This window comes from Meriones unguiculatus, chromosome 8 (genome assembly GCF_030254825.1).
Source record: "Meriones unguiculatus strain TT.TT164.6M chromosome 8, Bangor_MerUng_6.1, whole genome shotgun sequence".
NCBI lineage: Eukaryota > Metazoa > Chordata > Mammalia > Rodentia > Muridae > Meriones > Meriones unguiculatus.
The window spans coordinates 105,086,289-105,110,461 of record NC_083356.1 but is presented as its reverse complement, the minus strand read 5'-3'; the positions used below and the strand labels follow the sequence as shown (position 1 = coordinate 105,110,461).

Sequence of the window (24,173 nt, the reverse complement as noted above, 5' to 3'; positions counted from 1 at the left end):
CATGTAGAATTGGCTATTGTCTGGGGCAAAAAGCTCTGAGCCCACGTCCAGCAGGTGACTTGGTCTCTAACGATTCTTCCCTACTGAAGACGGTTTGGTACCTAGCAGGTATTTCAAGTACTGAGATGGGAAGGCAGAGTGCCTGGCTCCCTGGGTTGCCCCCTCCTCTGCAGAACCTCTCTTGAAGAGCTTGAGGGACATTTGTAGTTCTTAGGTGCACAAACTCTAGGGTAGGTAGAGCCATAGACTCTCCCCCGCCCCATTTCTCTCACACACATTTAAGAAATAGTACTTCTTTATTTTTCCCTTTCCTTATTCTAACTTAATTTTTATCGTTATTAAGTTCACTTTTAATCTTTTTCACTTCATACTTTATACTGTGTTGTTTTCATCACCTTCTTTTTTTTTTTAAATCATTTGTATAATTGGTATTTCTATGTCTGGTTTATTCTCATCATGGAATTGTATATTGCTTCTGTCTAAGCACTATTGGGAAGCAAACCTCAAATGAACTCTGCTCACAAAGAAGACCCCAAATTAAAACAGCAACACAAGTCCATCTCCACAGATGTATGAATCAATGGAAAGAAAGACAAGAACTATGACCAGGCAAGGCAACAACATGACTTCTCCATATTGTATTGTTGTTTTGTCAACAGACCCTCATATAGCCGAGGCTGGCCTAAAGCACTCTTTGTAACTGAAGATGACCTTGACTTTCCAATCTTCCTGTCTCCTCCACCTAGGTTCTGTGACTACAGGCCTGTGCCACCACAATTCGTGCAGTCCTGGGATTGAAGCCCATGCTGCATGTGTGCTAAGGAAGCACTCTAGTAACTCAGCTCCCCACAAAAGTCATTAACCCCTCAATAACCTAATCCCCAAACAGTGAATGTCTTACATGCCAAGCAGTTCAACAGTCTCGCTTTAAAAATGATCAACTAGATCACAAAGAGGATTAGAGGAAACAGACAACCAAAATAAAGAAATCCACTCAAGGTTTGCACATGAAATTCAGCCACTTGGATGAGACCCTCAGGAGAGAGAGAGAGAGAGAGAGAGAGAGAGAGAGAGAGAGAGAGAGAGAAACAGGAACTGTAGGAATAAAAAAGGTCCAAGGATCAAATAAAAAACCCAGTGGAAAGCATCATCAATGGACTAGACCCAGTAGAATAAAGAAGACCAAGAAGCGAACAAAATAGAACATCAAGTAGGCATGATCAGAAAATAATATCTCCAGGTCATGTTATAGTCAAAACGCTAACACAACAGGGTGAAGAAAGAGTTTGGAGAGCTGTGGGAGGGAAAGGCTAAGATGTTTTTAAAGTTAAGCTACTCAGAACAGAAGACTTTCCTGAAAAAAATTCTAAGGGCCTGGAGAGTAGGGACTAACATATATCAAGCTATGAAACAAAATAACTGCCAAACAAGATTATAGCATGCAGCAAAAACGTCTTTTCAAATGGAATGAGAAAAAGGACTTGCCGTGCCATGCCGTGCGTAAACTATAGCAATTCTTGTTCACCAAGTCAGACATGAAGTGGATACTTAAAGCACAGAGAAGAGGAATGAAGGTATTTACAATCATGACAGCATTAAATGAGGATTAAGAAGGAATAAATTATAAAAATTAATTTAATCATCAACCCTCCACAAAAAAAAATGCAAAAAAGAATCAGGGAGAAAATGACACATACCTTTCAGCAATTACCCTAAATGTAAGGTGTCTTAACTCTCCAGTTAGAACCTGTATACTGGCTAAAAGAATAAAAAGCAAGATTCACCTTTTTGCTAGCCACATGAAATTCAAGTCACTAGTAAAGACATAAACAAATGGAAAGTGGAAAGATGCAAACAGGTAATCTCAGTTAAATGGAATCTGAGAGCAAGTGTGCACAGTTCTCCTCATACCTGACAAAGCAGACCTGAAACCAAAATTGTTCAGAAGAGAAAAAAGAAAGTTATTACGTATTAATAAAAGGAAGACTACATCAAGAGGATACAATGTTTGTAGCCATGAGTGGTGATACATGCCTGTAATCTCAGTACTTGGTGGGTGGAGGCATTAAGATCAGGAGTTCAAGGGCATCCTTTGCTACACAGCAAGTAAGAGGCCAACCTGGGAAACATGAGACTTTGTCTTTAGACACCGAAAGCACTAACAATGATGATCTTAAGAGTTCTCATGGAGTGGTCAAGGTAATTAAATCGAGTAAATGATGGGACTTGATACCTTAACGCTGCACTCAAATACAAATCTTCACCTCAGTCGTCTTCCCAGTGAACAGATGTTTCTCTGATAAAAGCTTTGAATGCATAGCCCCTTTCATATTTTCTGAAAATGAATCAAAGATCTTAAAGTAAGACTGGAAGCTCTAAAAACACTAAAGAAAAGCACAGAGAAATGTTTCAGGATACGGAAAAAATACTCCAACAGCTAAATATATATATGTACACACACACACACACACACACACACACACACACACACACACATCAGCCAGGATTGATAAAAGGGACTGCATCAAATTAAAAAGCTTTGGCCCGGTAGAAAAAAATACATTTACCTTAGTGAAGGGATGGCTAAGGAATAGAAGACTGGTGAGAAAAATAAGAAAATGGGAGACTGATATCTAGAGCATCCCAAGAAGTCAAAAAAGTCAAACAGAAGAAGAATAAGCAACTGAGTCAGTAAATGGGCGAATGAACTGAACATACAGTTCCCAAAACAAGAAGTACAACCAGCCCATAGATGCATGAAAAAGAGATGTTCAATGTCTTTAGCCATCAAGGACATACGAGTCAAAATCACATTGAGATTCCATCTCCTCTCAGTTAGGATTCATTTTAAAAAAATAAAGACACCTTAGTGTGAAGATAAAAATTACAAGTGTTAGCATGGATAGCAGGAAAAATCAACTTTATACAATGTGGGCAAGGATATATGTCAGTCTGGCTACTCTGGAAATCAGTAAAGAGGCTCCTCTAAAACCTAAAAGTAGAGGTACCATATAATCCAACCAGACCTCAGCTGGATAGACACTACCTCACCTGGGTATATACTCAAAGGAGCTTAAATCAACATACCATCGAGACACCTGTATATCCATGTTTACAGGAGCACTATGCATAATAATGAAGCTATCAGCCCAGGTGTCCGTCATCAACACATGCAGAGAATGTGGTATCTCTACATAACAGAAGACGATAAGTACCCACAAATAACATAGCACATCATCATCATGTTAACAGAAAAAAAAAAGCTAGACTGAAAAATACTTCATCTAGGTTCTACATATGAAAATTTATATATATGCAAATATATACATATATGAAAAATACATATGAAAGTAGAATAGAGTATGTTTTACTTGCAAAGAGGTAAGAGACCAGAGAAAGAGAGAGACTCAAAGAGGCAGAGAGGATAAATGGAATAGGGGTGTGAATATGGTCAGGGTCTGCTACGTGCCTATGTGAAAAATTGCCACAATGAAACCCTTTATTTTTGTTCAGTTATAGAAGCGAACAAAATAGGTTTTGGAATAGGTAATTAATGTGTGCATAAGACAGGCACCCAAGAAAGCACACAGCTTCTCCTCGTCCTATCTGAAAGTTTGTCATAATGACTAAATTAGTAGCTACGTAGGTCTGTAAGGACGTGCTTAAAGAATTCATATTGCAAGTACAAATACAAACAGCGTGTTGTCGTTGCTACTGATACTATAGAAATACTGTAGTTTCACTCACGGTGAAACTGTCCTCCAAGGACCCATGTATTTCTGGGAATTCTCTTGGTATTTTTAAACAACCAAGGAATCCAAATAGTGAAATGTTATCAGGATGGCTGGGTACCATAAGCTAGAGGCATGCAGAAAACATTTTATTGCAATATGTAAATCAGGACATCCTTTGAATTCTAGCCCTTCTTGAACAGGGGGCGCAGAAACTCAAGCACAACCAAACATCTCTGCTAGTTGGTGGAACGAATCTCTCTCAGCACCTGTCTACCTGCGACTTTTGGCTATACTTTAGAAAAGATTCTGCTTCAGCTCCCTTCGAAACAGTGAATAATGCACTTTTCGTGAGCGCTTTCACATGGATGAGAACACCGCACAGATGGCGTAGAAGCATCCCCGGTCCACTTCTGGGCACCAGCCACTCGGAAAACTTACAGCTTACTGGGTCCAGGCACAGTAGCTAAGAAGGGATGGGACCATCTGTGATCCTTCCCCGTGTGGAATATTGCCCAGAGAGTCTCAAGTCTAACAAAACCTCAAAACCACAAACCTTCCCAAACTCAGTGTGGTACAAAAATGCCCTCCTGTGCTTCCAAAAGAGTTGAAAACCCGCAGGATCTCTGAGAGGGCAACCCAGCCCTGGATGCTCATTACCAGGGTGAAAGCGTCACGAAGTTCGAAGACGGCGGCTGGCTGCAACCCCACCAAACGCAGGCACAGACTTTACAAAGAAACCCTTGTTGTGAAAACGCAATCTATTCCATCTATTGTTTTTAACCTGGTGTGGGGAGGAAAACCTCTTCTCGTAGGTCAGCCTGCTTCCTTCCAGGGAAAACCGGAAGCCTTTCTTCCGTATGCTGTCTTCAGAGGCCGACTTCCGCACCGAATCTTCCTTCTCTTCCTCTCCAGCCTGCTCTTTCTGCTTCTTTTTCTTTCGTCTGTTCTTCAGCTCCTTTTCACTCTTGGAGCTCAGCTTTGATGCTACTGAAGAGCTCTCGGAGAAAACGCCTATCCCGCCTGCTCCGCTGAAGTCTCTGGATTCCGCAGATGCTGCTGCGGCCGCTGCCTGGAAGGGCACAAGGTAAGCATGGGTTGTACACAGCCGCCAACGTCACATATCTACTGTTTCGATTATCTAGAATACAATGAACGTGACGTAAGCATAGGCTGTACGCCTACGTCATACATTTACTGCCTTGGTATAGTCTATGAACATGACCTTGAAATCCAATTCCGTATTTACGCTCCACACTTTGGAAAACAGACATTTTTATTAACCAAAGAGTAAAAATCAACACCGAAGTAGACATATATGAATGATAAAAATCTAATCCTGACCTCATGTGGCACTTTAGTTATCTACTAACGTGAACATAACAAGCATAACATTCCCCATGTTGTCTGAACAAAGTTTAAAGAGGAATTTAAGAATTAAAGTTTGCTATTTATAACAAACTCTGCCCCGTTGTTCTTTTTCTCTCTCAACAATGACTCTGAGGCTGAGTTAACAAATAAAACTCAGTCAATTATTCATCAATTAAACCTTTTAATCTTTTACTTTAATTATTTAATTAGGAAATGTGCAAGGATGTCACAGACTACCTATTATGGTATCCCAGTATGCCAGTATGCATTTGTAAATGATAACTTTTAAAGAAATATGTTGCTGCTACTACCTCCGTCTATTTTTGACCGTCATAATAGACTGAATGACAGTGACATTAAGGATATGCATTCAACAGGCAATAAAAGACAAAAATCAGGCATTTGAATTAGTGAATGCCGTTAAGTCAAACACATATACTTAGAAAAAATCCTGGCCTTATTTTGAAGACTCATCGAGCTGACATTAAGAGTTTTCCATGTAAGAAGCTGAGAATGTTAGTGTTGTCATGATGTTGCATTAGATAGGGCTTTGTGTTTCCACAGTCTGTGGAATTCCCACAGTGGTTACGTTTTCTGACATTCTTCATCTCTAGCGATGTTGTGTTGAAGAAGCCACTCTAGCAGAATTCCTGTTTGCTGGAGTATTAAGAAAACACTTCCATTGGCAGCAGATTGCTCTGCCTACTGTATAAGCTTCAGGGAAGGACATACTGATAGTCAATTTCCTCAAGATGTTACAGGAGGAAAGTAATTGTAACTGCCTGTGTTTCATTGCCCTTAGTGTATATATCATAATCACCAAATCAAGTAGTGCTCTGCTTGCAACCAGAGGTTCCAGACACCACGTACACGCCCTTGTCCCTCCAACGCCAACAGCAACCTGCAGGTCAGAGAAGTTAGATGAGCACAACAGTCTATGCTAGCCAACTCTACCTGAGCTTCCTCCTGCTGCTTCTTCAACTGCTCCAGCATCTGCTGAAACTCCGCCTCTTTCTGTTCAGCCTCCTCCAAGGTGGCCTGATTCTGTTCCTCATAGGCCATGGCCACCACAGCCAGGATCAAGTTTATCAGGTAGAATGAGCCCAAGAAAATCACAAGCACAAAAAAGATCATGTATGTTTTCCCAGCAGCACGCAAGGTCTGTAAAAATGGAAGGAACATGTTCATAAATTTCACATCGCATCGGCTGTTACAAGCTCCCTTTCTAAGTAACAGAAGATTCTTCAGCAGTTCCCTTGGCCACTGCACCTCATGCTTCCTAGAAGAGGCATTATGTCAGTCCTCACCAGCTGATAAAGGTTTTCCCAGAAGTCTTGAGTCATGAGGCGAAATAAGGACAAGAAGGCCCAGCTAAATGTATCAAAACTTGTATAGCCATAGTTGGGGTTTCTCCCAGCCTTCACGCAGATGTATCCTTCCGGACACTGGCTGTAATTACATTGGAGGGGAGAGAGAAATTCAGTACCTATGAATCTGTTGCTCTGTTTTTTCATTCTACTTGATGCAAATTATTTTGTTCAGTCTCTAGAAAAATCTTACATCCTCTGCCTTACCTAGAATTTACCCTGATCTAGGTGGGCTTTCTTACGTAGTAATAGAATCTATTAAGTCTGTTTTGTGTGAGTCTCTAATTCCTAATTGTAATATTATATTTATCACACATTCATACAAGATAGCCATATCTTTAACAATTTCTTTTGGGGATGATAGACGTGATCAGACAAATAAATCCAAAGAGACATAATTGACTTTTCACTGAGGGGTGTGTGTGTGTATGTGTGTGTGTGTGTGTGTGTGTCAGAAGGATACACATGATACTACAGCAGAGAGGAGAAGTGTGTAAGCCCAGTGCATCCTGAGAGGAGAGAATGGCACAGAGCAGTGAGCATCTCATAGAATCACCTTACTGATAAAGCAGAGCTACACTCAGTACTGTGACAGACATTTCTGGGCTGAGTGAATTGGGGCTAATTTCCTAACCTTCCTAGCCATCAGGAACCTCACAGGTCAGAATGGATTAATTAAAGACCCTGCCTCAAAACAAAACAAAACAAAATGCATTCAAACATTCAATAAAACACTGTGAGGAAATAATTTAGTGCTGTGCAGTTGGAGGATTAAAATATTTTCCTTACGTATCATAGATCCAATTGTAGATAAAGTGTGCAGATTTTTGATCATAGGAGCCACATGTACACCATGCCATCAATGAAAACTTTGGTTAAGGTATTGCTTGGATTGTCTACAGCATTGTCACAGAAAACACATTCGATTTTTGCCCATTTTTTTTCTAACATCTGTCCAAGTAGGGAAAGATAACTATTTCCCTGAAGTTTCCCAGGCTTTGTTTTTATATATGATGTTTCTTAACTTCAAACATTACCACAATGTTAAGCATAACTAAAAATCCTGTATTTTAACCATATATGCACTAATACGGTTGATCAATGGAATCATTACAATACCCATTTACACACAAGAAAAACACAAGGCAAGCATAAATGACAAATTATAGTAAGAGTCAGACTTTGAGTTGACAAGCACACTCCAGTCTGTTTTACATACTGTGCTTTGCTGAAATACGGTAGGCATATTGTCACTCTGTGTCTCAGATAATGACATAATCTTCAGGGGTTTTTATTTCGTTTTGTTTTAAGTCATAGAGATCAGATGAGCTTAAATAAAATCCCCGTACTAGTATGTGATTACCAATTCTAATGCATTTGCTCTTAGGGTCTATTTTCTATTTTACTAATTTGGAAGATTAGCTGTGACCTAGTATGGAAAAAAAAAATTGCTCCTTCTGAGTGTGTGAAGAAGGTGAGAATCCACACTTATCCTGGCTATTCTGTGAGTCAGCATGGAGCAGAATTTATGAAGACCTTTGAATGAGAGAATAGGGGTCAGGTGTGTGGGAGGAGGCAGATTATTGAAGTGGACGGAGTGTCAGTGAGAGGCACAACTTACCCTGCATCGGAGCTGTTCCCACAGAGCAGAGCATCGTTTTGCCCTTCCAGAAAATAAAAGTGACCTATTTAAAGAGCAAAAGACAGACTCATTAAAAGGCCTTCAGACATTTAATCATTGTGTTCAGGTGAGGAGGCTTATAATGTGTGTCTACCTTATAAAAAATAGAAAAAATAACTGAAAATCATGGCAAAATGAAGACCAATTCTCAAACAACTGCAAATGGTATTTTGATTAAATAACGTTTGGAAAATTACTTTAGAAAGAAACCTTTCCAGAAGCAATAATAATAATATCATTTTTAGATCAGCATTCATTACAAACACAAGTCCAAACTGTTTAGGGGATATTTCAAGAAAAATCTATGCCATTAAGGCAGCTTGCCTGGCACCGAATGAGAGAGAAGTCTTGGTGCTGCTCAGTGGTGCATGCAAATGAAATTTTACTCCACATACTTTTTGCCTGGACTGAATATAGATGTATACATTTTCTCCTGCCAATTTTAATTTAATTGCTTATGAGAAGTGGGCTTAGGTGCCTGTTACCTCCTTGTAGTGCTTGATTTGTTGGTTGGTTGGTTGGTTTGCTTTCTTGCTTTATTTCTTTCTTTGAAATGAACAAAATAAACTTGTAGCTTGGAAAAAGTAAACTGTCTAAATATATTCAACTTGTTATTTTTAAGTTATAACATATATAATTTTAAGAAAAAAAGTCCAAAAATGTTCTCAGGAACTACACACCCACACAAACACACACACACACACACACACACACACACACACACACACCTCACATACACACACTACACACAATTACAAACACACACACACATACACCACAAACACACACACACATACACTCACATGCACACACTCGCACACATACTCACACCCCTTGATATTTACTGTGTTACTATTTAAGAATACTTAAGCCCTGTACTCAAGGATTACATAGATAGCTGTACATAGATGTAAGAAAATCTAGACCATCATTTCAGAAAATATTTTTAGATCTTTACATCAAACTACAAAAAGTCTAGATTGTTATGAACTTAAGGCAAGCCTGCTAACACACTCCCAAAACCACATGTGGCTTGTACACGTCGAAAATTTAGATGTTAATTTTTTATCTCTTATTAAGAAGCATTGCATGAGCACAAAAATAGGGAAAATGTGCGAATAATACTGATGATTTGGTTTCATGAAAAATTAAAGTTGTTGAGGTCCCCAAACAGGCAGTAAGATAAAAAATATAAGCTGGAAAGTCAACCTGTTGGGTTAAAAGACAATTGCTAATCAAGAGTCCCTATGGATCCCTTCAAAATGCCACCACCCAGTATAACAATCAGTAAAAAAAAATACCAACAGATAATTCATGTGGTGGAAGATATATAACGTACCTCTGCTGCTTGAAAACATATTTTAAAATTCTCCACATTACCAATTAAGGAAAACAAAACAACAGTAAAGTACTTATTTTTGTTTTCCTCTACCAAAAGATTTTAAAATATGGTAAGAAGTCTATATTCTTCACGGTTGAGTGAGTTGAGCATGGCTGTGAGAGATCTCTGAAGTGGTGTGGCCTCTTAGGAGAGCAGTTGGACACTACATCTCTGCAGTCTTAGCCACAACCAACCCTCCCACTGAAGCGCTATAAATAGAAACCCATCTGTAGCGGTACTGAAGCAGAGAAAAGATTTATGGGCAAAGCTCTTCATCCTCTATTATATTATTAAGTAAGTAGAAGACCTCATGATTATTGGGGCTGTTAAATTTCTCATTTTTTTCTTTTTACCCCAATGAACCTTTTTAAGCAAAATCTTCGTAAGAATGTAGACTGTGTAAACGTAGTATCGAGCTGAAAATCATGCAGTCCATGAAGGGTATCTCAGAGTAAAGAAACCCCACAGAATGCAGGTGATGGAGAGGTAGCAGGATTTGGCTAACCTAGCACTGTATGGAGAAGTAGCTTAGAGCATCTGGTGACAGAGCTGCTAGCTTCAAGAAGAGGAAACGATAGCTTATAACGTAACATTAACCCACCCTAACATCCAAGCCTCAAATAAAAATCAAAGATCATGATAAGCAACTCTAATACCAAGGCTTACGCAAAGGAATAAGTATTAAATCATCAATGAGTAAGTGGCTCGTATTTGCTCACCCTTCTGATCAGTACACAGGTTTGGAAAATATTGTCTCTCTCCAGATAGATCATAGGGACAGGGCCAACCAAAAAGGTTCAGATCATTTCATCATATGGATCCTAGGCTAGCCTTGGATTCATTATATGCCTGAGGATGACCTTGAACTTCTGACCTTGAATCTACCCTTTTTACTGCTGGCATTTAATATTACACCTGTGTCATTACTGTGTTCTGTGCTAGGGATTTAACTCTGTGCTTCCTTCATGGTAGACTTAGAAATGGCTACTTTCATCATGTCACTTGTTGGGTAAGGAAAAAGGTATGACAAAATTTGCTATTCTTTGTACATGTATGAAATTACAGTAAATTAGTCTAACACATTTGGTTCATACCAAATTTTAGATACTTTCTACCACATACAATTTTTAATATTTTAAGAACCAAACAACTTAATGGATATAAGAGTATATATTCCCATGCCTGAAATCTCAGCTCTTGGGGAGGCAGAGCCAGGCAGATCTCTGTGAGTTCGAGGACAGCCTGGTCTACAAAGTGAGTCCAGGACAGCCCGGGCTACACACAGAGAAACCCTGTCTCAAAAAAAAGGAAAAAAAAAAGAATATATCTTACTTTTATCTTCAATATATTCATCCCAGTTAAACATGTTCACCGTCCTATTGAAGGTGGTAGCATTCCAATCCAATGAGTTATTAAAGAAGGAAGTGATATTTATTTCAAAGGTAGAATTGTCTGGGGGCCACTGCAAGCACTTATTCCTCAGGTTGCCCATGAACAGCTGCAGCCCGATTAGTGCAAACACACTGAGACAGAACACAGTGAGGATCATGACGTCAGACAGCTTCTTCACGGACTGGATTAGGGCCCCCACGATGGTCTTCAGTCCTACAGATAAAACCAGAAAGAAGAACCATCACTTACAATTCAACGGAGAATTTACTGACAAACTTATCATGAGCTTGTCCTGAAAAAATATAAATGTCATGCAGAATGCCAACAATATTAGTTTAATGTTTGTGGCTGAATAAAAGTTTCATGAAAAGCCTGCTGGATGGTGAAAATGAATGAAAGCTGAACTTACATTAGAAAACCAAATGGAAATGAACCAAATATGTTTTCACACACTCCTTAGAGCAAAAGATATGATTGTGTTACTCATGCTTGAAGATCAACCTTATGTAACTTGCTTGCTTTTATTTGCAGATGTCTTACTCTCTAACCCCATATTGGTTCTTTAGAAAAATCTATATGAATAGAAGAATAGTGAGAAATCTTGAAACCACTGAGTTGCAAGGGAATAGATTTGTGTGAACTGTGAAAGCTTGGGAAAGGGCCAACATAAGAAAGACATCTGCAAGCTGAGCCCCATGCAGCGTTCATGCTCTATCTTGCTTTTCCATTAATCTCCAGTGAAAGAGGTAGCCAGTTTTACAACTAATTGATCGAATTTGCATAGGCTCAGGTGTCCCACATTTTAGCTTCTATGGGGAAAGCTTGAAGCTGTAGGACGCAAACCAGGTAGCCTGTTAACTGTCCGTGCCTCATGCAAAACCTGTTAAACTCAAAGGCTGATTTAGAACCAATCTAAGAAGAAGCAACCGTTCAAAAGCGAAGAATCAAACCCATCCAAACTAGGATGGGTCAGTTCCTGCTTTTGATCATTATCTTGCAGTAAGCAACAAGCAATGAGGCTTTTTGCTAAGAAAAGCTGTGAGCAGAGTAGCAGTGCAGCTACTGTCAGCCTCCGTGTTTAACCTAGCTCTCACCTGGGATGACTGAAATTGTTTTCAATGCTCGGAGAACTCTGAACGTTCTCAGCGCTGAGACATTGCCCAGGTCCACAAACTCTGTCACATATCTGTAATGGGGAGTTCACACACAGACACAATAACAGAACACAAGAAAAGTTGGAGATATAAGGAGCCTGCCACCTTATACCAGTTTCTTCTTACCTGGAATTACAGAAATAGTTTTCAAAGCTCTCAAGACTCTGAAAGTTCGAAGAGCTGAAACATTGCCTAGGCTTACAAATTCTGTTACATACCTGTAGGATTAAATCAGAGTTATTCAGAATTTTGGGAAGTCTAAGTCTATGTCAGTCTTGAATCAAGACCGTTTCCACCTCAGCGAGCGCTGTCCTCAGGTTTCCCAATAAAGAGAATTGTCATAAACTATGAGCTGTTATTTGGGAGGTGTTATTTACAGCTAATTGAAACTGAAGCCATAGGATTTATTAGGATCATTCCTAATTTCTCCAAACTGAATAATTTGATTGGAAAGAGTATTATAAATTCACATTATAACTACGAAAAATGTTTTCTGAGTCAAAGAAAGCCAACAGTGAGAATTACAATCTAGGCTTCCACAGCGTTTGCTTTACCGGGATAGAAAGCATTATAAAAATACTTACGCAAAAGTAATGACTGTGAAATCCAGCCAATTCCAGGGATCCCGTAGAAATGTGAAATCTTCTAGACAAAAGCCCCTTGCAAGTATTTTAATAAGTGATTCAAAAGTATAAATTCCTGTAAAAGTATACCTGAAGAAAATAGCCAAGTAGATATTAAAGATTTTGTAGGTGGTTTGCATATGCAAATTTAATTAAAAAAAGTTTTTGGTGCCAGGCTTGACACCAGGGCTTTACACACAGTAAGTATTGTACCACAGAGATTACACACATGCCCTGAGTATGCATATCCTTAAGATGACTTAGATGACACACATGAATAAAGACTTCATGTTGTCTTCTGGTAAGAGAGCTCAGGCAGAGCTTCAGGAAAACTACCATTAAATTCTAAATGGCGTACTCACTGACCGTAAATAAACTGATATTTTACTTTTCATATTACTCAACATAAAGTATGCAGAAAACACCACTCCTCATGGCGAAAGTATCTGAACCACACAGAATGAGTTTCAGCATGATTTAAGCCAGGAGATGTTAATCCCTAAATGAGCAATGTAGCAGATGTCAGTAAATCCTGGGAATCTCCAGTGTGTGAAATTCAAAAAGAAGGTGAAGGTTCACAGTATCAACAGGCAAATCCACGCAGCTCTTTTAGCCACTGAAAACTCTGTCCCAGAGCAGTGGTTTTCAACGTGTAGGTCACAACCCGTTGGTGGTGGCAGGTGGGGTGGGGGTTGGGAGGATGGGGACACAGAACCCTTTCATAGTGCATCGTGGTGCTGCATCAAATATCCTGCCTACCAGATATTTGTATTACAATTCCGAATGGTAGCAAAATGACAGTTATGAAGCATCAACAAACTAATTTTGTGGCTGGGAGTCCCCACAGCATGAGCAACTGCGGTAAAGGGTCTCCGTATCAGGAAGGTTGAGAAGCACCGTCCCAGACGAACGCAGTGGTGGGCACGAGTTTGAATCGTCTAGGTTAGCATGGCTAGAAAAATGTAGCAAGGAAACAGAAAGGGTCTTGAAACACTAAATGAAGGATGTTAGACAGGAATTATCTACTTACTCCACATTCTTTGTCCAGTCTGGAGGGTTACTCATGGTCATAAATACACAGTTGGTAAGAATGGTGCACATGATGAGCACATTGAATAAAGTGGAGATATGTTGTCAAGGAAAACAAAGTCAACAGGAGGATCCCACGGTCATGCACTCCCGTCCTCACCCCCGGCAACTCTAACAGTTCCATGCTTATTTTACACTCCATAGTATTTTATCAATCAACTGTCTCCCACCTCTGTACTTCAACTCCACATGTAAAACGTATCTTCAAAAAGCCATCAACTGTCTTCAACTAGTAAGAAACTTCGTAATTAAGGAGAGAAAAATGATTAAAAAATGAGTTGACTGGTGAATAATTTATTAATGTAAATTTTCATCGTGACAGACTCAACCAAACAATAGAATTTTCAGTTCAATTTATAAATAAACTAGGGTGGCAAAAAGCTCATTAAAGAATTCAAAGAATTAATGAGATACATAATGACTTTATTCTAAGGGTCGCCCTGGAAGAATGTTGTAGGCAAAATTCCTTTCTAAATAGAAGGCACAACCCACAATAATTATTCAAAAGACCTTGAAATATAAGAAAACGTGTCTACTGATAAGAGTCACATAGCTTGAGTTTGTAACTAAGTCAAATCACTTACTAAGTTCTTTTGCTATTTTCACAGAATTTCTGTGAAAAGCAAACTAGTGAAACTATACGTGATGCAGATACTCAGCAAATGGTTATCTTTATTTCCCCCAAAAACAGAGAAAACATTGATTATAATAATCATATGACTTATTTCCCTCCTTGCCCTTGTATGTATACCAGGGCCTCATTTCACGTTCCTTTGGAATACTGAAAACAAACAGGAAACCAAAAAAGCTTAAGAAAAGGGTCAATGGTCAAATAATTGAAATGATTGTGTTCACACGTAACAAAAATCACATTTAATTATGCAAAACATCATTTCCTTATGAACTTACACCTGTTCACAATAATCTTGGCTATGGGATAGCTATTTGTATTTTTTTGACATAAACCATTTCATTCCTTTTGTGAGACAAAAGGCTCTGTTCAAGGCCAGGGAACGGGTAGTGTTACATTAATCAAGAAAGACAGCTTTCCCTTGTAACAGGCATTAGTCAAAGCAATACAACTGACATTTGGGGTTTTAGAAACAGTACTCTTAGGTTCATGCTTAATTCTCAGCTTATTCAAAGGCATCTACTGAGAGTAGGTCTAAATGAGTGATAGGGACCAGCCACACGAGGGCAGCACCATCTAGAAGAAACATGGCTTTAAAGAGGAAACACCCACCTTCCCTTCATTGTTCAAAACAATGAAAAGAGACAAAATATAAGACAGTTTTCCATTAGTATATGGAAGTAGAAGCCCCTCTGTACCTGGTCCCTGCCAGGATGCATAATTTCATGGCAGATGGGCAACATTTGAAATGCCTCTAACCACCGCGGGCCCAAATACAGTCCTGTGCTTGGATGCACTTTCAACCTCCCACAAAGATGATTCCAAACACTCTCCACTGTCCTTCAGTTTCCAATCATCTTCCTTCTTCCCTTTCCATTGCTAGTTGATGACCTCAGTTATTACTTCACAAGAGATAATGATAACATCAGACTCTGCTTCCCATCCCAAATTGACAAAGCTTTCTCTGTTGGGACCTGTCCTCTTTTCCCTGTTGCAATGGGGAAGTTTCCATCTTCCCATCTCTGTTCTGGACAGTCACCTTTCCAGAATGCCTTAGGGAGAGCTTAGCTCTCCATTCTCTTACCTTGTGTGTCTCTTAGCCTCTTCCCATCAATACAAGCTTGCATATATTTCCCTTATCTTGAGGGAGATGGGAGAGGAGGAGTCTCTAACTCTTGACCCTCATCACAACTTCCATCTTCACGTTTTTTTCTCTGATTCCCAGCCAAAGTTCTTGAAAGAGATGTTTATCTTTATAATTCTACGAACCCATAAAATCATCAGCCCTCCAGCTATTCTGCCTAAGGATGAAAAACTTCTCTTTTGTTTCATTAAAAAAGAACAAAAGGCTAATCTGCAGCTATTTATCATTTGACTTGCTTTTCAACTGAGCCCAAGAAAGGTGACCCCTCCCCTTTACCTTAAGCCTGTCCCCCTCTTTACAGGGGGTGGGGAGCATTGCCTGCTTGTTCATGCCTTGGGAGCAACAGCGTCTCCTTGCCATTTGAAATCTTAAATTTTCCTTTCAGAAAAGACACAAAATCTAAGCCACCGTCCTGTCTCCTGCTATCAGCATCCTACCAGAATGGAACAGCAGGCTGCAGGTGTCATCTGTGTCCATACAGATACAAAATTCTTCTCTCCAGGTGACACTTCTCTCTAGGTCTACATACACAGTTGTGGCCATGACATTTGAACTCAGATATCCCATTGGCTCTTCAAAACTGTTTGAAAGATTTAGAGGTCCCAAGCTGAACTAACAGCCTTTCTCTCTCTCAGATATAGTAGAATACAACACCCTTTACAATCTCTGTACCCTCATGATTTAGCCAGGAGCCTAGGAGATAGATTGGATTTATCTTTCTTCCTAAACTTCAATATCTGACTTGAAGAGAATACTCCCAATTTTGCTGCCTATGTCTGGACTCAGCCCATTACTTTCCATTCCCACATGACGGAGTCCTTCAAGAGCTCATTTCACGCAGGAAGACTTGCACATCGCTGCGCTTCCCTCTGAAGTAGTCCTTCTGAATTGGCCCATTCTACACACTGCAGAAGGACAGACTTGGTAAAAGCAGCTGAGATCATTTTGGCAGCTTGCCACTACCCTCTCTATCCCATCCCTCTATGATGTCTGAACACAGTGTCAGGATTCTAAGATGTCTTCAGCTCCATTGTTCTCTATTGTACTGTCTCCAAGTAGTTTTAATTGTTTAAAGTCATAGGATGTTATGAGTGTATTATATGCATATCGTTCTATATTTATGACAGTGCTTGTTCTGGTCAGCCCCACCTGTGTTGCCTTACAATAGTCCACTAATGTCAAAGTCTGCATACACTATGTATGCGAGTTCCTACAGAACTTTCCTACAGAAAGGGTAGACCATATAGAATAAACACAGGCAAAAATCAAAACCTCATGAAATTCATGTCACATAATGGACTGAGCCATGCTCTATAAAATCCTTATAGAGCCATTCTCTATAAAATTCTATTCTTATAAAATTCTATCTACAACAGGAAAATTTAATCCTATCTAATAAAGTTAAATATATTTCAAGATAAACAATAGAAATAAGGACTGGCTTTCACAAATTACAGATAATAAGGCATGCTCGAAACACCTGTTGTTCATATTGTTTGATTACCATATTAATAATAAAATATATACTTTACATAAAAATGATAAACACTGAAAAATAAAAATATGTTTCTTTTAAAGGAAGAGATAGCTAGAGTCAGCTTCATATATTGCTGGCAGAGTATTTTTTTGCAAATACAAAATTTCAAATTCTACTAACTTTATTACCCACTGTCAATTTATTTCATCAATCATATAGTTTTAAAATTTCTAAATTTTAATGAGTGACTGAAATACTGGGAATTCAGAAAATTTTAAACCATATAAAAACAATACATATATGAACACTGTATTGGTGAGGTCATATATTGAAAACTATGAAACTACACATCAAAGTACATTTTTTAAGAGGTAAAGGTAGGAGCAAAATACACACATCCTTCATTATTTTCTAAATAGAAAGACCAAGAGATAAACTAGAGTGTATTTTTTTTTAAAGTTCAGCTTGAGACAGTACTTCCATAACAGCTTGGCTATATAAAATACAAACAGATTAAACTATATCATATCAGAAAAAGCAATATTTTTGATTTATTGGGTTTTTCTGGTATTAAGTACTGAAAAAAGTACTTTGGCCTGTTGATAGATACTACCACATCAGTTAGCAAATTTAAAATACTTTCTATGTGTACATGGTGAAGAAAAGCTTTTTTTCAAGCTTATATTGAAAATGGTTCTGTATCTTTTGACAAGAAGCATTGGCAGGTCCACCTCTTTGCTTACAAGGACAGCCCCAGCTTTAAGCCCAGCATCCAAGGGTTTACCCATCCTTTACCAGCCATGCATCCATCACAAGTTGTATGATTCCGTTAGAACTAGAAGCAAAATGTGTAGTAGCAAGCCTAGTATTATTGTATTAATTGTACCAACACTTTTCTCATAAGATATCATTATCCATTAAGATAATTATTAGCTATTTTGTTACTACTAATCATTTGAGTTTTTAGATATAAAATGTGGATTTTTTGTTGTTGTTGTTGCTGTTGTCATTGTCATCACTCTCACGGAAGAGACTGCTCTGTTCTAAAATGCTCTAGTCTTATGTATATCCAGAGAAGTTAGAGGAATTAAAAAAAAAAAACACCTCACATATAATCTACAGTGATTTTCTATACACACACACATGCTTCCTGTTACTAGTCTTCTAACTTGAATGTAAAGATTAAAGAGTGGGATAGGTTTCTTTCAATATATGAGCTTATTTCTGAGCCAGAGAAAATACGATTAATGTCATATTAATTCTTCATGTTAATACTTGTTAGAAGATAGCAATAACTTTTTATTATTATTTGATTTTGACAAGAGGAAGAGAAATCATTGGGTTGGATCACTCTTTTCTACAGAGCTGTGTCATTCTTTAGAAAATTGATTTTTTAAAACTCTGCATAAATACCACATAAGTTTAATAACTGGAATCAGCAAAAAGGACATTTAAAGATATAGAGATTGGTATTGCTAGTAGCCAGAATATGTTATATGTGGGTTCCAAAATCAGTTATTTTCTATTGAAAGAAATATGCAACATCAAGTAGTTGAGACTTGTTTCAGCTTTTAGCCCCAGTACTGAGAGCGCAGCTTCAGAAATATGGGCCTGTTGGCTCACGCCTGTAATTGAAGCACCTGCAAGGCTGGGGGACAATAGAAAGTTCCAGTCAAGCCTAAACTACATAGGGAGATTCATTTGAGAGAGAGCAAGAGAGACAGAGACAGAGAGACAGAGGGATAGAGAGACAGAGAGAGGAGGATAAGAGGTCGTAGACAAAGACTAAGCATTGAAAACCTCTCAACTTCATTTCTCATCTGAAAAGTGAGATGTTGGGAGCGTATAGCAAGTGTTTTGGTCTTTTCAAGCTGTGAATGTTGGTGGAATTTGAACCTTTTCTTTCCATGTACAAGTTGGAGCAAAGTAGCAATGTATTTTCGTTTTTAAAAAAATATTTTTTTTATTAATTACAGTTTATTCACTTCGTATCCCAGCTGTAGCACCCTCCCTCATCTCCTCCCAATCCTACCCTCCTTCCTTCTTCTCTTCCCATGTCCCTCCCCCAGTCCACTGATAGGGGAGGAACTCCTCCCTTCCATCTGACCCTAGTCTATCAGGTCTCTTCAGGACTGGCTGCATTGTCTTCCTCTATGGCCAGGTAAGGCAGCTCCCTGCTCAGGGGGAGTCGATCAGAGGTTCAACAACTGAGTTCATGTCAGAGACAGTCCCTGTTCCCCTTACTAGGATGCCCACTTGGACACTGAGCTGCCCTGGGCTACATTTGTGCAGGGGTTCTAGGTTATCTTCATGAATGGTCTTGGTTGGAGTATCCGTCTAAGAAAAGACCCCTGTGTTCAGATTTTTTGGTTCTGTAACTCTCCTTGTAGAGCTCCTGTCCCCTCCAGGTCTTTCTATCTTCCCCCTTCTTTCATAAGATTCCCTGCACTCTGCCCAAAGTTTGCCTATGAGTCTCAGCATCTGCTTTGATACCCTGCTGGGTAGAGTCTTTCAGAGGTCCTCTGTGGTAGGCTCCTGTCCTGTTTCCGGTTTTCTCCATCTTCCGATGTCTATCCCCTTTGCCTATCTGAATGAGGATTGAGCATATTACCCAGGGTCCTCCTTCTTGCTTAGCTTCTTTAGGTGTGTGGATTTTAATATGATTATCCTATATTATATGTCTAATATCCACTTATAAGTGAGTATACACTATGTGTGTCTTTCTGCTTCTGGGTTACCTCACTCAGGAAGATATTTTTCTAGTTTCTACCATTTGCCTGCATGATTTCCTTGTTTTTAATTGATAAGTAGTATTCCATTGTGTAAATGTACCACAATTTCTGTATCCATTCCTCAACTGAGGGACATCTGGGTTGTTTCCAGCTTCCAAACCATACAATGGAAAAAAGACAGCATCTTCAACAAATGGTGCTGGTCTATCTGGATATCTACATGTAGAAAAATACAAATAGAGCCATACTTAACACCTTGCACAGAACTAAAGTCCAAGTGGATCAAAGACCTCAATATAAAACCAGACACACTAAATCTTTTAGAAGAAAAAAATGGGGAAGAGCCTTGAACTCTTGGCCCAGGAGACAACTTCCTGAACAGAACACCAACAGCACAGGCACAGGTTCTAAGGTCAACGATCAATAAATGGGACCTCATGAAACTGAAAAGCTTCTGTAAAACAAAGGACACTGTCAGAACAAAGTGACAGCCTACAGATTGGGAAAATATCTTCACCAACTCTATATCTGACAGAGGGCTAATATCCACAATATATAAAGAATTAAGAAGTTAAAAAGCAACAAATCAAGTAATCCAGTTAAAAATTGGGGTACAGAGCTAAACAGAGAATTCTCAACAGAGGAATATGGAATGGCAGAGAAACACTTAAAGAAATGCTCAGCATCCTTAGTCATCAGGGAGATGCAAATCAAAACGACCCTTAGATTTCACCTTACACACATCATAATGACTAAGATCAAAACTCAGATGACAACACATGCTGGAGAGGATGTGGAGAAAGGGGAAGCCTCCTCCACTGCTGGTGGGAATGTAAACTTGTACAACCACTTTGGAAATCAATATGGCACTTTCTCAGACAACTAGGAATAGCGCTTCCTCAAGATCCAGCTATACCACTCCTAGGCATATACCCAAAAGAGGCTCAAGTACACAACAAGGACATTTGCTCAACCATGTTTGTAGCAGCTTTATTTGTAATAGCATTCAGAATTCTTTCAGAAATACTTAAGTGATGGGAAAATTTCTTAGTGTGGATGTTGTAGCCTGCTAGATTTGTAGCTCCTACCAAAAGCAGATGTGCTAAGTGGTCTTTCTCACGTACTTCCTAAGTGCTTCTTATGGCTCCTGGTGCTAAGCGCTTGTCAAACATTTTGTTTGTTTTTCATGCAACAGGATCTCATGTGGTTCATCCTGACCTTGAACTCACAATGTGGCTGAGGATAGCGTTGAACTTCTGAGCTATCTGCGGCTTTCTCCGAACACTTAGGTTACAGGTGTGCACCACCAGAGCCAACAGTGCATTCACTCTTATGATTTATATATTATGGCTACAGTGTTCCAAAAGGAGAAACTGAAAGAGCAGCAACAACAACAATAATAAACTGTAACGTTGTCAACATCATATACTAAGTAAACAAATCTCGGAGATAGAACTCCAATCTTGGCTTCTGAGCTCTAACATTATCGTTTTCCTTTTCCTGCCCTTTGAAATGCTGGATGACAGACAGTTTAGCGTTAGTTGTGGAGTGTCTTGGGTTTTTAGTGGTTTAAGCTGGTGATGTAAATATCCATAGCATCCTTACAAACTTGCTCCTCTAGCCCTACCCTTTCTAGACTTCAGATTTATATAAGCACCTAACTCCTCAGCCTCTCCTCTAATGCCTAACAGATGCCTTACATATGGCTGCTGAAAACAAGCAGCGTCCACAGTAACTCCAGTTTTCTTTCTGGTCCAGACTAAGAATTCCCTGCCATCTTTAGATCCTCTTACTACATTATGACCTACATTCTGTTGCTCTGGAGACTGTCAGCCCTTCTGCAACATACATCTAAATTTGACGGCTCTCTGATTCTCTCGACCATAGTCACCTATCAATCCGTAGCCATTCCTATGCATTTTAATGTACACTAAAGGCACTGCTGTGGGAACCACAAAACCAAGAGCCAAGGCTAGAGTTTGCATTGTGTGAAGTGAAGCACGAAGCCATTGTGAAAGCCAACTAGACACTTTCAGTGTCACATGCATCTTGTTTCTTGGGATCTCTGTTCAGTTCTTATAGTAGCAGGAGAAGATAGAAGAGCTTATCTGCATTTATTATTAGCCATCTTGTCTTTCCTCATCTTATAGCTTTACTCTAAGACTGTGCACTTCAAGTATAACATTTTAATTCAAAAAATTAGAGAGTAAACTTGTCTAATTTACTTCCCTGGAAGAACTCTGTGACTCTGCATTGTTTAAAAGGATTTACTAGATGGTTCAGTGGGTAAATACTCTTGCCACCAGGCCTGATGACCTGAATTTGATCTCTAGCATCTACACAGTGGAAGGAAGAAGTGACTCTCCATTGTTATCTTCTGACTTCCACATCCATGCCTTCATACATGTGGAAATCTCTCTCCCACAAATAAATAAATGTAAAAAAAATTTTAAATGAAATACATTTAACACAGCCTAATAAATTTGCTTGCTCCTGCTTTAATATATAAAGCACCTGGCCTATTTCTATCTGTGCTTAAAGAAAAGACAAATTCAAGTAGTATCTGAACCATCAGAGGGCTCCTAATAGAAGCCATGTCTCCAATGCCAGACTATCTGCCAAAACTTTTGAAACTGCCTGTGCTTCTGCCAGTGATAGCATCATCACTGAAGATGTCTCCTGGGATTTATAACTTTCAATGGCTTTCATAAAATGAGGGTAATAACTTTTATGAAATGTTCTATAGGTGATATGATCTCCTTACATTTTAAAACAAAAGCTTGCCTCATTCTTTTATATAATGTCTACTACTTTTTCCATCAGAGGGAGGACAACTTGATTTTCTCTTCCATTCAGGTCTTTTTTCTACTTGTTTTATATCAGATTTTCTACCTTTTGCTTTCCTTAGTCATCATTTTCCTTAGTGCACATTCTCTCAATCTCTGCTATATGAATAAGGCATGATTTTATAAATAAAGCATGTTTGTATAAATTAAATACAATGAATAACTTACCTGGATATTTATCCAGTGTTCATAAGCTTGGAACATAATAGAGCATAATTTTAAACTTGGGAACCAAGATACAGATCCCAATCTTACTATTAATTCTTAATACTAACTCAGACCTTTTCTGTAAGTAACTGGGTTCTATTATCAGAGCAGACACAGAAATTTTGTTGACTTAAGATAATGCATAGTAAAGTTAAAACCTTAGATATAAAGATTGAAGGAAAACATGCTGATGATACCTTTGTAGATCATGGAGAAAGAAATCCACCAGAGGTACAAAAAAAAGGAAAGAAAGAAAGAAAGAAAGAAAGAAAGAAAGAAAGAAAGAAAGAAAGAAAGAAAGAAAGAAAGAAACAAAGAAAAGAGATATTCACAGTGCTGCATCTTTAAACACATAACTTGTCATATTGCCAGGAAAACTTTCGGGACATGGTTTATGGCCATCCAAAGCAAGACAAGTGACCTGCACAAGGCTTATCCCATTTCCACATTTCTTACTTTATTTAGTTCAAATCATTTTCTACAGCTGCTACTGGTGGTGATTTTTATAGTGTAAGCCTCAAATCCGGATCTCTTGTCTGACGGTGTCATAAACTTTTAAGCCTTGACTCTTTCTAACTCAAAATTTGTCTTGTCAGGGCTGTGACATGTTTTTTGAGTTAAGTGCCTACCATGAAAAGACTGCCAGCTTGAATTAGATCCCTGGAACTCACACAAAAGTGGAAGAACAGAGTTGATGTCACAAAGTCGTCCTCTGACCTCTACGCATGCACCATACACACCACAACATACGGAGCGCGCGCGCACACACACACACACAAAGATAATTTTACACTCACAGTGGGTAAAGGTACTAGCCACCAAACCTAATGACATAGTTCAATTTTCAGGATCCACGTAGTAGAGAGAACTGACTTGTACTTCTACATGTATGCAATGGCATGTACATGTGCACAGAAGTACACACACACACACACACACATTAAATGAATGAATGAATGCAGTAAAACATTTAAGAAGTTGTCTTGGGCTCAGCATGATGGAACACTCCTTTGATCCCGGTCGTTAGGAAGCAGGGGCAGGTGAATCTCTGTGAGTTCAAAGCCAACCTGTCATACATAGTGAGGTCCAGGACAACCAGGAATACATAGAGATATCCAGTCTCAAAAGCCAAAAACCAAGGAAACAACAAAAAAGAATTTGTCCTAATAAGAGCTTAGCTAGAGTTCAGGATTTTCCCACTTTGAGTTGGGTTCCTGAAATACACAGCTCTTCATCTCGGGGTTTCTATGCCTTCCTCTTGGTTTCTCTCCTCAGCCCAGCTCCAGTCTTTGCTTATTTTTGGCTTTTCCAGGACTGACTCTCAGCAACACTTCTGCTTTAGCCTAG

The 24,173-nt window shown here is 39.0% G+C and overlaps 1 protein-coding gene across 4 annotated transcripts in view; it reads right to left on the bottom strand.

The window, feature by feature from the left end:
• Window positions 1-24,173, bottom strand: part of LOC110557626 (sodium channel protein type 2 subunit alpha) — a 131,102-nt gene that overhangs the window by 62,065 nt on the left and 44,864 nt on the right. For all 4 annotated transcript variants that reach the window (XM_060390295.1, XM_060390294.1, XM_060390297.1 and 1 more), the window contains 8 exons: window positions 13,731-13,821; window positions 12,662-12,790; window positions 12,018-12,109; window positions 10,864-11,136; window positions 8,091-8,154; window positions 6,410-6,551; window positions 6,057-6,263; window positions 4,516-4,803 (listed from right to left, as the gene is read on the bottom strand). In XM_060390295.1, coding sequence (XP_060246278.1) covers window positions 4,516-4,803; window positions 6,057-6,263; window positions 6,410-6,551; window positions 8,091-8,154; window positions 10,864-11,136; window positions 12,018-12,109; window positions 12,662-12,790; window positions 13,731-13,821 — 1,286 coding nt within the window. The remainder of the gene's footprint in view (window positions 1-4,515; window positions 4,804-6,056; window positions 6,264-6,409; window positions 6,552-8,090; window positions 8,155-10,863; window positions 11,137-12,017; window positions 12,110-12,661; window positions 12,791-13,730; window positions 13,822-24,173) is intronic.